This window comes from Lucilia sericata, unplaced genomic scaffold (assembly GCF_015586225.1).
Source record: "Lucilia sericata isolate MDLA Ls3-8-SP2 unplaced genomic scaffold, ASM1558622v1 Contig000086F_arrow, whole genome shotgun sequence".
In the NCBI taxonomy this organism is placed as follows: Eukaryota; Metazoa; Arthropoda; class Insecta; order Diptera; family Calliphoridae; genus Lucilia; species Lucilia sericata.
In genome coordinates, this window is record NW_023994119.1 from 644,057 (window position 1) to 657,908 (window position 13,852).

The window sequence follows — 13,852 nt, forward strand, 5'->3', positions numbered from 1 at the left end:
TATACCACCGTTTACCTAATCATAACACAAGCATTCAGGCAGAAGTACGAGCAATAACGGAATGTGTAAATTGGATTAGAATAAATATGGCGCCCACAGGGCTTAATATATTTACCGACATCGGACGTGCCTGATCGCATACCAGACACTGAATATGTCGGAAACTTTGAAACGCTAATCCCAGATAGAATGTCTTGGTCAAGCGGGACATTAGAGCAAATACCAGTAGGAATCCGTTGCTACACGGATGGCTCTAAATTAGGGGACGAAGTGGGCCTGGGGTTCTATATTGAAGACCCAGAAACAGAAATATACCACCGTTTACGTAATCATAACACAAGCTTTCAGGCAGAAGTACGAGCAATAACGGAATGTGTAAATTGGATTAGAATAAATATGGCGCCCACAGGGCTTAATATATTTACCGACAGCCAGAAGGCAATTTGTGCGATATCAGGTGATAGAATTAAATCTAAGACCGTATTGGATTGTAAGAAAGCTTTAACTGAATACTCTCCCAGAGGTAAGGTTCACATCATATGGGTACCAGGCCACTCGGGAGTAGTCGGCAACGAAAGGGCGAATCTAATAGCTTTAAAGGGTAGGGAGCTGGAGGCAGTTAACCTGACAAACGCGAAACCATTCGACGCAACAAAAGCTGAATTAGAAATATGGATGAGAGAATCCCATAAGGCCTCTTGGAATAATGAAACGGTGGGTAGAACCACAAAGATTCTATGGGGTGACCCTGATGAGAGCAAGACGAGAAATCTCCTCAAAATGAGCAAGTCTGAGGTTAGTATGATGGTATGTATTCTGAGTGGACACACAGGATTACGAGCACATCTATACAAAATTGGACGTGCGGATTCAGACGAATGTAGGGCATGTGGAGAGCACAGTGAAACTCTGGAGCACTTTCTTTGCCATTGTCAGGCATTCGTCGAAGTTAGATCCAAGTATCTTGGAAGTGATGTTATTCCGGAAATAACATTCTTAACCAACACCGATTGGAAGATTCTTAGGAATTACGTCCAGGAAACTGAGTTTCTGAACATGGAAAAATAATACATTCAGTGAACAATTTTTTTTTCCTGAATAGGAGCGCGAATGTAATAGCTTTAGGTGTATTTCTTCGGATTTGATGTTGTACATCCTCCTATCAACCTAACCTAACCTATTTCAAAATGAAATTTATATTTTTAGTTACTTTTTTTATGAGAATAAATTTGGCTTACTTAGCTAAATTATTCTGTAGTAAAAGGCAGGTCCTGTGGTATGATTCTATTTAAAATGGAATGATAAAACTCATTATTTTGGGTTTTGCACTGAATATTCAGATTAAAATTTGAGATAATATTGCGTTTATTCATGGTTGATTTTCTGCTTCTTGATCATCATTTTAAACATCTGAACGAATTTCGATGCATGTTGTGTCAGAAGTCTTGCACGGATTTTAGAAATTTCAAGTCCATTGTTCAAAAGAGGTTTCGATATGCACTTTATATAACAGGCATTATAATATTATGCTTTTTGTATATGCTGCAGATTGTGATATGTTTTACAAAGATTATAGGATGTGCTGCAATGTCTTTGCTAATTTAGTATGATAAATATGACTTTATATTATGCACATAGTTTGAACATTATATAAGATTTTTCCACGAAATGAAAGTAAATTTATAAGCAAAATTTATTGATGTTTTGCAATCGAAAATTTTCCAATCAGCAAGAACTTGGTAAGCAACATAATTATATATGAAATAATTTTTATGCAGTAACATGGTAAGCCACTTTAATTTCAAAAAATTATATCTCCCGAGATTTCAAGCAAAAAATTTTTCTCTTCGTATAATGATACTTGTCTTAACTTGTTCTATCATAGTAACATAAAAAAATATCAATTCCGCTTTTAGCTCCATCATTATAAAAGACTTTTTTAAAAAGTGTAAAAAATATATGTGGCATATCGAGTTTATGAAATAAAATTTTTTTCAAATTGTTTAAATGGAAAAAGAGGCATGACCATTATATCGCCAATTTACCATAATACGCTAAAAATCTTTTTAGGGACATAAGATACAGTGTTGCCAGGTTAGCCTTTTTAAGGCCTTTTTTTTCTTTTAGCCTCAAAATTTAGGTTTTTGGTTCTAGCATTTTTTAGCTTTTTTTAATTTTCAAAACAGCCTTTTTAAGGCTATTTTTAATTTTTAGATACATTTTTTATAATTACATATTACAAAAATACATAAAAATTTTATGCTGTGTGTATAAAAATACAAATCTGGCATCGTTCAACTCTTAAAATAGCAAATTATTTCAAGAACAAAAGCAAAATGAAAAAAACTCTTTATTTATCAAAATGTTACTAATCTGTCAAGATTTACATATACGTTTATAGATTCTGCTTGTTGTTTTAGTTTTCTCATGCATCAACCCAAACATATGACAGTTTAATGATACTTTGTAACAAAGAAAAAAATGCAGAGTTGTTTAAATTATACATTCTAAGGCGAATTTGTAATGTGAGTTGATAGCTCAGCTGTTTATTGAATTCGCCGTTGATCTGCCAAATTTACTTTTGCATGTTGTTACAAACAAAAACAATAAAACATTTGAAAAGTCGTTAACAAAAACAATATGCATTAACTTTAATTTGTTTTGATAAATTCGCCTTAAAATACATTTTGTTTGTGCACTGTAGTTAAACAACTCTGGAATAGTACAATAAATTTTACTTTTAATAAAACATTTTAAGAAATAGAGGCACAATAAGTTTTTGATATGTTTTATCTAAAATTAATGAGATGGAAAGGTAAGAAATAAAATAATTATTTAATAAAAATGTTACCAATATTAATTGTGTTCTTATTTAGGTTTTTAAAAAGAATAGACAAACCAACATTGGATCAAAACTCCAATGAGACACCGAGTACCCGTAAAAAAGCAAGGTAATTTTCTAATTTTCTTTTTTGTATTCGCAAATTCATAACATGTATAATTGTAGGCATTCTGACCAGAATAATCTGGATGAAATTGTTAGCGATGTATGCTCCAGCGAGGTTGACGACGAATCCGATTCAGATGAAGATGTGTCGGCAAAAAAAGTGTAAATAATTTTACTAAATACATGCAGTTCTATAATTATATTTTATTGATAACGTTTTTTAAAAAAAGTAAAAGTTTTCTAAATTAACATTTAGATAGATTAATGATTCTATTACTATTTGTTAAATGTTGATGACAATGCCGATAATTTTTTTAAGGACACAGGCTAAACGCTATAGTAGTGTAGGGTATAATTATTAACTTATTTTAGGTATTGAAAATTGTTAAGGTGTTTTAGAATTAACGGTAGCCAAACAAAAGAACCGATATATTTAAGTAATGTGTATATATATTTATTAATATACTATATAGGGACTTATTCCTAGTCTTAGAACAATTTTTGTATGAAATTTTAATTAGTATAAATAAGGTTCATAGATTATTGATGAGACAACAAATTAAATTCTTTTAATTTCAGTCCATATAGGCAAAAAATTCGTATAAATTGGTTGCGTGATAAAAGATTTAACAAATGGCTCATACTCAAAGATGACAACTTGTGGTGCAAATACTGTCTTTGCAAATTCAAGCCAAAACTCTCCGGCTTAGTGGCTCATCTTACAACAAAAAAGCATATTAATGCAATTGCTCCTTTTAATGTTGGACAGCAAACAAAAGTTAATTTCAACCCAATTTCTTCACATAAAGACACAAAACGTGCGTGTTTGCAAAACGCAATTTATGCTGCCTGTCATACTTCAATAAACTTGGTAGACCATTTGACATTATTACAAAAAAAGACATTCTGCGATAGTACTATTGCCAAGGACTTGCAAATGGGTCGCACAAAATGTACTAAAATTATTGAAAACGTTTTGTGTCCATATTTCAAAAAGGAACTAATAGCTGATATCGGAGATAGCGTTTTTAGTCTTTTAATAGATGAATCTACGGATGTATCGATGAAGAAGCAGCTTGGTATTGTTGTGTGTTATTATAGTGAAAGTTCTCGTTGTATAGTAAACACATTTTTAAAATTAGTAGAACTTGAAGACTCTACAGCTTCTGCAATTACTAAAGCAATTTTGTTGACACTAAATGAATTTAACGTGAATTTAAAAAAATTTAAAGGTCTTGGTACCGATAATGCTAATGCTATGGTGGGTGCAAATAAAGGTGTCATAGCACAACTGAAAAAGAAAAACTCAAATATTATATTAGTGCCTTGTGTGTGCCATTCAGTACAATTGGCAGTATCCAGTGCTTCCAAATGTATGCCAAATGAAATTGAATATTTAATATCTGAAAGTTATAACTGGTTTGCGAAATCCCCGTCCAGGCAAAATTCATACCAATCCCTATATTTATCATTAAATAACGGCCAAGAACCACTTGTGAGGGCTTGTGATACTAGGTGGCTTTCTATTGAAGTTGCCGTTAAACGTATTGTTGACCAATGGTTTGAGTTAAAAGCCCATTTCAACGAAGTTTCGTCAAAGCACCAGTGCCACAAAGCTAAACATTTAAGCGAATTGTATACAGATTATAATTTAGCGTATCTCCTTTTTTTGAAACCAGTGCTGGCAGAAGTGCAAAAAGTAAATAAGTCATTCGAAAGTAACTCGGCGGATCCAACAAAACTCTTCTCAGATTTAAAATGTTTATTGCAAAGTTTGTGCTCACAAATTGTTATACCGGACGAAAATTTTGACTCATTATCATCCCCACTTGAGCAATTTTTAAAATCTTCTCCACAATTTTCGTACAAGTTTGAACTATATATGAGAGATAAAATAAAAAACGGAATTATAAACGAAAATTCTGAACAATTAATACGCCAAAAATGTCGAAGTTTTTTAATAAAACTTATTGAACAATTGAGACAAAGATTGCCAGCAAATATGGATACTCTTCGAAAAATTGATTTTTTATCTGTTGACAATTCACTTAAAATAGTGAAACCAAATACATTCTCTCATATTAAAAATGAAAAATATAACTATACCGCTGATGAAATAACCATGATTGAAGCCCAATGGCGAAACCTTTTAAACTACAAATGGACTTACACAGAATCAACAGTCGATTTTTGGGTCGAGGTGCGAGAGTTTAAAAATGCCCTGCAGGAAAATCCATTTACTGAATTGCTACAATTCGTATTTAGCTTTTTAGTACTACCTTTTAGTAATGCGGAGGTTGAAAGGCTGTTTAGTACCATGAAAATTGTGAAAACAAAACAAAGAAATCGAATTAAACTAAAAATGCTAAATGCATTATTAAATATTCGATGTTCTTTAAAAAGACTTCAGAAATGTTGCCACGATTTCGAAATTTCCGATGATCTAATAAAGTTCCTAGAAAGTCGTGATAATTATACAAATCCTAGTTCCGATTCATCAGATGATGAGGAAATTATTATACCTATTTTATAATTGCTTAAAAGACAAAAATATTTAAACGTGCATTGGATTTATTGTATTTCATATAAAATACTTATTTATCTGTAAGTAGCCCATTATAACTTGTTTTATACATGAAGTACCTTTTAATTTTAATTAGTTTAAAAACTATAATATAACTATTATATAGTCTTTATGTAATTAATAACAATATTTACTTAAAAATAAACACAACCTCAGTATTTGAATTAAAAAAACTTTGGCCTTTTTTAGCATTTTTTTAAGGGCATTTAGCTTTTTTTCTTCCAGCTCCTGGCAACACTGATTATTACACTTAGAATTGAATTTTGCCTGGACGGGGACTTCGCAAACCAGTTATAACTTTCAGATATTAAATATTCAATTTCATTTGGCATACATTTGGAAGCACTGGATACTGCCAATTGTACTGAATGGCACACACAAGGCACTAATATAATATTTGAGTTTTTCAGTTGTGCTATGACACCTTTATTTGCACCCACCATAGCATTAGCATTATCGGTACCAAGACCTTTAAATTTGTTTAAATTCACGTTAAATTCATTTAGTGTCAACAAAATTGCTTTAGTAATTGCAGAAGCTGTAGAGTCTTCAAGTTCTACTAATTTTAAAAATGTGTTTACTATACAACGAGAACTTTCACTATAATAACGCACAACAATACCAAGCTGCTTCTTCACCGATACATCCGTAGATTCATCTATTAAAAGACTAAAAACGATATCTCCGATATCAGCTATTAGTTCCTTTTTGAAATATGGACACAAAACGTTTTCAATAATTTTAGTACATTTTGTGCGACCCATTTGCAAGTCCTTGGCAATAGCACTATCGCAGAATGTCTTTTTTTGTAATAATGTCAAATGATCTACCGAGTTTATTGAAGTATGACAGGCAGCATAAATTGCGTTTTGCAAACACGCACGTTTTGTGTCTTTATGTGAAGAAATTGGGTTGAAATTAACTTTTGTTTGCTGTCCAACATTAAAAGGAGCAATTGCATTAATATGCTTTTTTGTTGTAAGATGAGCCACCAAGCCGGAGAGTTTTGGCTTGAATTTGCAAAGACAGTATTTGCACCACAAGTTGTCATCTTTGAGTATGAGCCATTTGTTAAATCTTTTATCACGCAACCAATTTATACGAATTTTTTGCCTATATGGACTGAAATTAAAAGAATTTAATTTGTTGTCTCATCAATAATCTATGAACCTTATTTATACTAATTAAAATTTCATACAAAAATTGTTCTAAGACTAGGAATAAGTCCCTATATAGTCTTCTATGTATATAAAATTCTAACGTTACTGACTGACTGACTGACTGACTGACTGACTGATTCACTGACTGATTCATCATCGCACAGCCTAAACGGTTGAAGCTAAAGAGCTGAAATTTGGACAGGAGATTGGTCTCCCGCCAAATAGATCCACTAAGACGGGATTTTTGGAAATTCGAATGTTTAGGGGGTAAAAAAGGGTAAAAACGGGTAAATTCGGTAACCTTATATCTCCTAAACTAGAAAAGATACAAAAACAGTTTAAAGCTTATCGCTGTTCATTTAAAAAATAAACGGACAGGTGTCTGGTACTTTTTTAAAATTCGGCCCCTTTAGGGAATAAACGGGTAAAAACTGTATTTTGGTACTTTTTTCGCACCCCATGTATCTTTTAAACCAGTGCACATTCAAAAAATATTTTTGACTCCTTTATAACTTAACGAAAAAACAAAAATATGAATTTAGTACTTTTTGGATATTCGGACGTTTAAGGGGTTAAAATTGTACCTATTTTTGGTACTTTTTTCATAAAACATTGTTTTTGGTTTATTAACTTATACATATGAATACATAATAACGGGCTCCCACTACGATGTTGCAACTTTTTGGAATAGAATTTTAATGGGGAGGAAAAAAGTACCAAAAGGGGTAAAAACGGGAAATTTGATTTTATTCAACCAGAATGATCCAATTTAAATAAAATTTTTAAATTTAGAAACACTAAATATCCTAATGGGGTGTTATTTGGAACCCCGGTACCAAGTGATATTTTTTGGTACTTTTCATTCTCCAACTGGTCCTTTTTGAGTTTTCTATGATATTGAAATAGAAACATGAAATTAATAATAAAGGGACTTTTCGCTACTTTTTCGTTCTACACAGGTACTTTTTTGAGTTTTCTTTAAAATTAAACCTAGAAACATGAAATTAAGCATGTAGAGCTCGGAGTAAATGAGAATCTATAAAATGGGACTTTTTGGTACTTTTTCGTTCTTCAAAAGGTACTTTTTGAATTTTCTATAATATTGAACCTAGAAACATGAAATTAAGCATCTAGAGACCGGAGTAAATGAAAATCTATAAAAGGGGACTTTTTGGTACTTTTTCGTCCTTCGACTGGTACTTTTTGAGTTTTCTATAAAATTTAACCTAAAAACATGAAATTAAGCATGTAGAGCCCGGAGTAAATGAGAATCTATAAAAGGGGACTTTTTGGTACTTTTTCGTCCTTCGACTGGTACTTTTTGAGTTTTCTATAAAATTTAACCTAGAAACATGAATTTAAGCATGTAGAGCCCAGAGTAAATGAGAATCTATAATAGGGGACTTTTTGGTACTTTTTCGTCCTTCGACTGGTACTTTTTGAGTTTTCTATAAAATTTAACCTAGAAACATGAAATTAAGCATGTAGAGCCCAGAGTAAATGAGAATCTATAATAGGGGACTTTTTGGTACTTTTTCGTCCTTCGACTGGTACTTTTTGAGTTTTCTATAAAATTTAACCTAGAAACATGAAATTAAGCATGCGGAGGCCTTAGTTAATGAGAATCTATAAAAGGGGACTTTTTGGTACTTTTTCGTCCTTCGACTGGTACTTTTTGAGTTTTCTATAAAATTTAACCTAGAAACATAAAATTAAGCATGTAGAGCCCTTAGTAAATGAGAATCTATAAAAGGGGACTATTTGGTACTTTTTCGTCTTTCAACTGGTACTTTTTGAGTTTTCTATAAAATTTAACCTAGAAACATGAAATTAAGCATGTAGAGCCCTTAGTAAATGAGAATCTATAAAAGGGGACTTTTAGGTACTTTTTCGTCCTTCGACTGGTACTTTTTGAGTTTTCTATAAAATTTAACCTAGAAACATGAAATTAATCATGTAGAGCCCTTAGTAAATGAGAATCTATAACTGGGGACTTTTTGGTACTTTTTCGTCTTTCGACTGATACTTTTTGTGTTTTCTATAAAATTTAACCTAGAAACATGAAATTAAGCATGTATAGCCCGGAGTAAATGAGAATCTATAAAAGGGGACTTTTTGGAACTTTTTCGTTTTTCGACTGGTACTTTTTGAGTTTTCTATAAAATTTAACATAGAAACATGAATTTAAGCATGTAGAGCCCAGAGTAAATGAGAATTTATAAAAGGGGACTTTTTGGTACTTTTTCGTCCTTCGACTGGTACTTTTTGAGTTTTCTATAAAATTTAACCTAGAAACATGAAATTAAGCATGTAGTGCCCTTAGTAAATGAGAATCTATAAAAGGGGACTTTTTGGTACTTTTTCGTCCTTCGTCTGGTACTTTTTGAGTTTTCTATAAAATTTAACCTAGAAACATGAAATTAAGCATGTAGAGCCCTTAGTAAATGAGAATCTATAAAAGGGGACTTTTTGGTACTTTTTCGTCTTTCGACTGGTACTTTTTGAGTTTTCTATAAAATTTAACCTAGAAACCTGAAATTAAGCATGTAGAGCCCGGAGTAAATGAGAATCTATAAAAGGGGACTTTTTGGTACTTTTTCGTCCTTCGACTGGTACTTTTTGAGTTTTCTATAAAATTTAACCTAGAAACATGAAATGAAGCATGCGGAATCCTTAGTTAATGAGAATCTATAAAAGGGGACTTTTTGGTACTTTTTCGTCCTTCGACTGGTACTTTTTGAGTTTTCTATAAAATTTAACCTAGAAAGATAAAATTAAGCATGTAGAGCCCAGAGTAAATGAGAATCTATAATAGGGGACTTTTTGGTACTTTTTCGTCCTTCGACTGGTACTTTTTGAGTTTTCTATCAAATTAAACCTAGAAACATGAAATTAAGCATGCAGAGCCCTTAGTTAATGAGAATATATAAAAGGGGACTTTTTGGTACTTTTTCGTTCTTCGACTGGTACTTTTTGATTTTTCTATAAAATTGAACCTAAAAACATGAAATTAAGCATATAGAGCCCGGAGTAAATTGGAAACTATAAAAGAGGACCTTTTTGGTACTTTTTTGTTCTTCGATTGGTACTTTTTGATTTTTCTATAAAATTTAACATAGAAACATGAAATTAAGCATGTAGAGCCCGGAGTAAATAAGAATCTATAAAAGGAGACTTTTTTGTACTTTTTCATTCTTCGACTGGTACTTTTTTCAGTTTTTTATAAAATTTAACCTAGAAACATAAAATTAAGCATGTAGAGCCTGGAGTAAATTAGAATGTATAAAAGGGGACTTTTTGGTACTTTATCGTACTTCGACTGGTACTTTTTGAGTTTTCAATAAAATTAAACCTAGAAACATGAAATTAAGCATGTAGAGGCCTTAGTTAATGAAAATCTATAAAAGTGAACTTTTTGGCACTTTTTCGTCCTTCGATTGGTACTTTTTGAGTTTTCTATAAAATTCAACCTAAAAACATGAAATTAAGCATATAGAGCCCGGAGTAAATGAGAATCTATAAAAGTGGACTTTTAAGTACTTAAAATTGAGTACTCATATACAATCATCATTTCTTCAAATTAGGGAATTACCAATATTTAAAAATTTGTAATCTTTGTAAAACATATTATTTTTTCCTTGCTAAATGAAGAGCCAACATATTTCTCATTCTATAAAAACCCTCGCTAACAAAGTAGCGGGTAATAAGCTAGTATATTAATAAATATATATACAAATTACTTAAATATATCGGTTCTTTTGTTTGGCTACCGTTAACTCTAAAACACCTTAACAATTTTCAATACCTAAAATAAGTTAATAATTATACCCTACACTACTATAGCGTTTAGCCTGTGTCCTTAAAAAAATTATCGGCATTGTCATCAACATTTAACAAATAGTAATAGAATCATTAATCTATCTAAATGTTAATTTAGAAAACTTTTATGGCCGGCAACACAGAAGACTTTAAAACTTTCAATCGAAGTTTTAAAAAACGTTATCAATAAAATATAATTATAGAACTGCATGTATTTAGTAAAATTATTTACACTTTTTTGCCGACACATCTTCATCTGAATCGGATTCGTCGTCAACCTCGCTGGAGCATACATCGCTAACAATTTCATCCAGATTATTCTGGTCAGAATGCCTACAATTATACATGTTATGAATTTGCGAATACAAAAAAGAAAATTCATTAGAAAATTACCTTGCTTTTTTACGGGTACTCGGTGTCTCATTGGAGTTTTGATCCAATGTTGGTTTGTCTATTCTTTTTAAAAACCTAAATAAGAACACAATTAATATTGGTAACATTTTTATTAAATAATTATTTTATTTCTTACCTTTCCATCTCATTAATTTTAGATAAAACATATCAAAAACTTATTGTGTCTCTATTTCTTAAAATGTTTTATTAAAAGTAAAATTTATTGTACTATTCCGGAGTTGTTTAACTACAGTGCACAAACAAAATGTATTTTAAGGCGAATTTATCAAAACAAATTAAAGTTAATGCATATTGTTTTTGTTAAAGACTTTTCAAATGTTTTATTGTTTTTGTTTGTAACAACATGCAAAAGTAAATTTGGCAGGTCAACGGCGAATTCAATAAACAGCTGAGCTATCAACTCACATTACAAATTCGCCTTAGAATGTATAATTTAAACAACTCTGCATTTTTTTCTATGTTACAAAGTATCATTAAACTGTCATATGTTTGGGTTGATGCATGAGAAAACTAAAACAACAAGCAGAATTTATAAACGTATATGTAAATCTTGACAGATTAGTAACATTTTGATAAATAAAGAGTTTTTTTTCATTTTGCTTTTGTTCTTGAAATAATTTGCCATTTTAACAGTTGAACGATGTCAGATTTGTATTTTTATACATACAGTATAAAATTTTTATGTATTTTTGTAATAATTATAAAAAATGTATCTAAAAATTAAAAATAGCCTTAAAAAGGCTGTTTTGAAAATTAAAAAAAAGCTAAAAAATGCTAGAAGCTAAAACCTAAATTTTGAGGCTAAAAGGAAAAAAATGCTAAATTTAGCATTAAAAAGGCTAACCTGGCAACATTGGTAATAATTGTTAACATATTTTAATTAAGTTTTCTCAACCAGTTCTAATTCTGGTCAAGATTATTTTATATTAAGGATATTATAGACAATTTGGAATTTTAACAATTTTTTTAATTTTGAGTGTGAATCTAATACCCCATTTACGCATACACGAAATCTAGTAGATTTCATTTAAAATCTTTTTAAAAATCTAGACCGTTTGCACTTACTATTTTTGGCATTTAGGGAGATTTCATTTTTTCTAATATTTCTTGAAATTGTGTCTGATATGGAAAATAAGAAGGAAAAATGGGATATTTATTAACATTTTATTTATAATAAAAAATTAGATATTTAAAAATAACATTACCTTCTATTTTACATAAACTTTTCATTCATATTTTTCAATTTATTATAATTTTGTTGACATTTTAATTTTTTGGTTTTGTTTTTTTTTTTTTTTTGCATCACTAAAAAGAGTTTCATCACTAAAAACTATTAGATTTTGAGTAGATTTTAAAAAAATCTAGTTACGAAGTAGATTTTGTATGGGAAATCTAGTTAAAATCAACTAGATTTGGCTCGAAATCTCAAAGTACTAGATTTCGTGTATGTGTAAATGGGGTATAATACCAATGTTCAACTGAGGCGTTTTGAGCAAATCTAGTGGATTTGGGCAAATCTAGTTGAAACCTCGTAGATTTTTGATAGATCCAAATCTACTTAATTTTCTAGATTTGATTTAAAACATGTCGAAAATGTATGTTTTCGAACAAGATTAGCCTATGCAACACTGTATTGTGTCTAGGAAAAGCAAATGTAACTATCTGCTATCCATTCATATTGAATGTTTTCATGGAAAAAGTGACATTAAATTTCGAAGTAAAAAAAGAACAGCTTATAATTTGTAATTTAGTGACATTAAAGTAATAATAAATTAATTTTCAGCCATAATTTTTTATTTCAAATGTGTAATTTTATTTTTTTTTTTTTTTAATTTTATTTATTTTTTATTGAATCCTTCTTAAGTAGAAATTTACAATAATTATTAAAATCTTAACCTTAAGTATTACTAACGTTGTTACAGCCACTGCAGTTTCAACACAAGTTCTCGATTTGATTATCTGGCAAGATCCAGAGTTTCCATTCTCCTCAGTCGCCTATGACCCTCAAATAACAACAACTCCCTGGCAAGAGAATATGGGTGATCTATTAGGTTCGACAGGTAGGTTAAACTGGAGAGTTTGATCTCCTCACGTATTATGGGGAATGTTATTATTGCGAATGTACCACTGGGCACCTGTTATAGCTGAATGCCGTATAGCCATATCGGTTTAATGACAGTCTTTTACAAAAGTACTTTGTACTATAAGTTTAGATCAGACCGTGGGACAATTAGCCAGTGCAATTGAGCTGACTTTAATTTTAATTTAATTTTTCAATATGGTGGCTCCATGGTAAACGGCGATCAAGATGGATACCAAGGTATCTCACATGGCACTGTTCTGGAATGTTGACGTTGTTTATCTGTATTGTAGGGCAGTTTTCTCGTCTTAAGATAGGTACTCTGTTCAAAATTTCGTGCGAAATGCTGTCAAACTACATATAAAATATTTGGTATGAAATATTTGCGAAATAATTTCGCAGTACTCTGTTCAAGGCGAATTGTGTTATTCAATCAGCTGATAATTTTTTTCTTAATTCGCCTGGTTTATGCAGCTGTCAAAGTTTGTTATTGTTTACAAATTTATATTTAAAAATTTCCGTTAAACGGAGAAAAACTTCGTTAATATTTTGAATTATTTATGTAGTTTTCCAGTTTTTTCCTACCGAGCGCGTCCCCGGGTGGCGGATAGGGGGTGGTGATGGACCATCTGTCCTCTCCCAGCTTTAATTTCACTTAAGCCGAGGAAGGGCAGATTGTCCACCACCTGGGAATATTATATTCCCCGCGGACCAAAAACTGGAAAAAACAAATATGGAAAATAAAAATAAAAAGATAAAAGTTACGGTGCAGGGCCTAAATAACCCAGTACCGGCGGCAAGTGTTGATCTACTCGCGAGTCACGTGTCGTCGTCATCCTGCAATCGTG

At 31.1% G+C, this 13,852-nt stretch overlaps 2 protein-coding genes across 2 annotated transcripts; one reads left to right on the top strand and one right to left on the bottom strand.

Moving 5' to 3' along the window:
• Positions 1-3,884: 3,884 nt before the first annotated feature.
• On the top strand, positions 3,885-5,480 carry LOC119599716. Its single transcript, XM_037949613.1, has one exon. The coding sequence runs from the start codon at positions 3,885-3,887 to the stop codon at positions 5,478-5,480; it is 1,596 nt and encodes a 531-aa protein (XP_037805541.1).
• Positions 5,481-5,541: 61 nt separating this feature from the next.
• On the bottom strand, positions 5,542-11,047 carry LOC119599717. The gene is made up of 5 exons (XM_037949614.1): positions 11,040-11,047; positions 10,904-10,978; positions 10,743-10,843; positions 5,866-6,423; positions 5,542-5,549 (listed from the first exon to the last, which is right to left on the bottom strand). The coding sequence occupies exons 1-5, from the start codon at positions 11,045-11,047 to the stop codon at positions 5,542-5,544; spliced, it is 750 nt and encodes a 249-aa protein (XP_037805542.1).
• Positions 11,048-13,852: the final 2,805 nt, after the last annotated feature.

Coding starts and splice junctions, on each gene's coding strand:
- LOC119599716 (XM_037949613.1), top strand. CDS start 3,885: ATGGGTCGCACAAAATGTACTAAAATTATTGAAAACGTTTTGTGTCCA.
- LOC119599717 (XM_037949614.1), bottom strand. Junction 10,844..10,903: donor AGTACCCGTAAAAAAGCAAG/GTAATTTTCTAA, acceptor GTATAATTGTAG/GCATTCTGACCAGAATAATC. Junction 6,424..10,742: donor AGATGTGTCGGCAAAAAAGT/GTAAATAATTTT, acceptor CTTCACATAAAG/ACACAAAACGTGCGTGTTTG.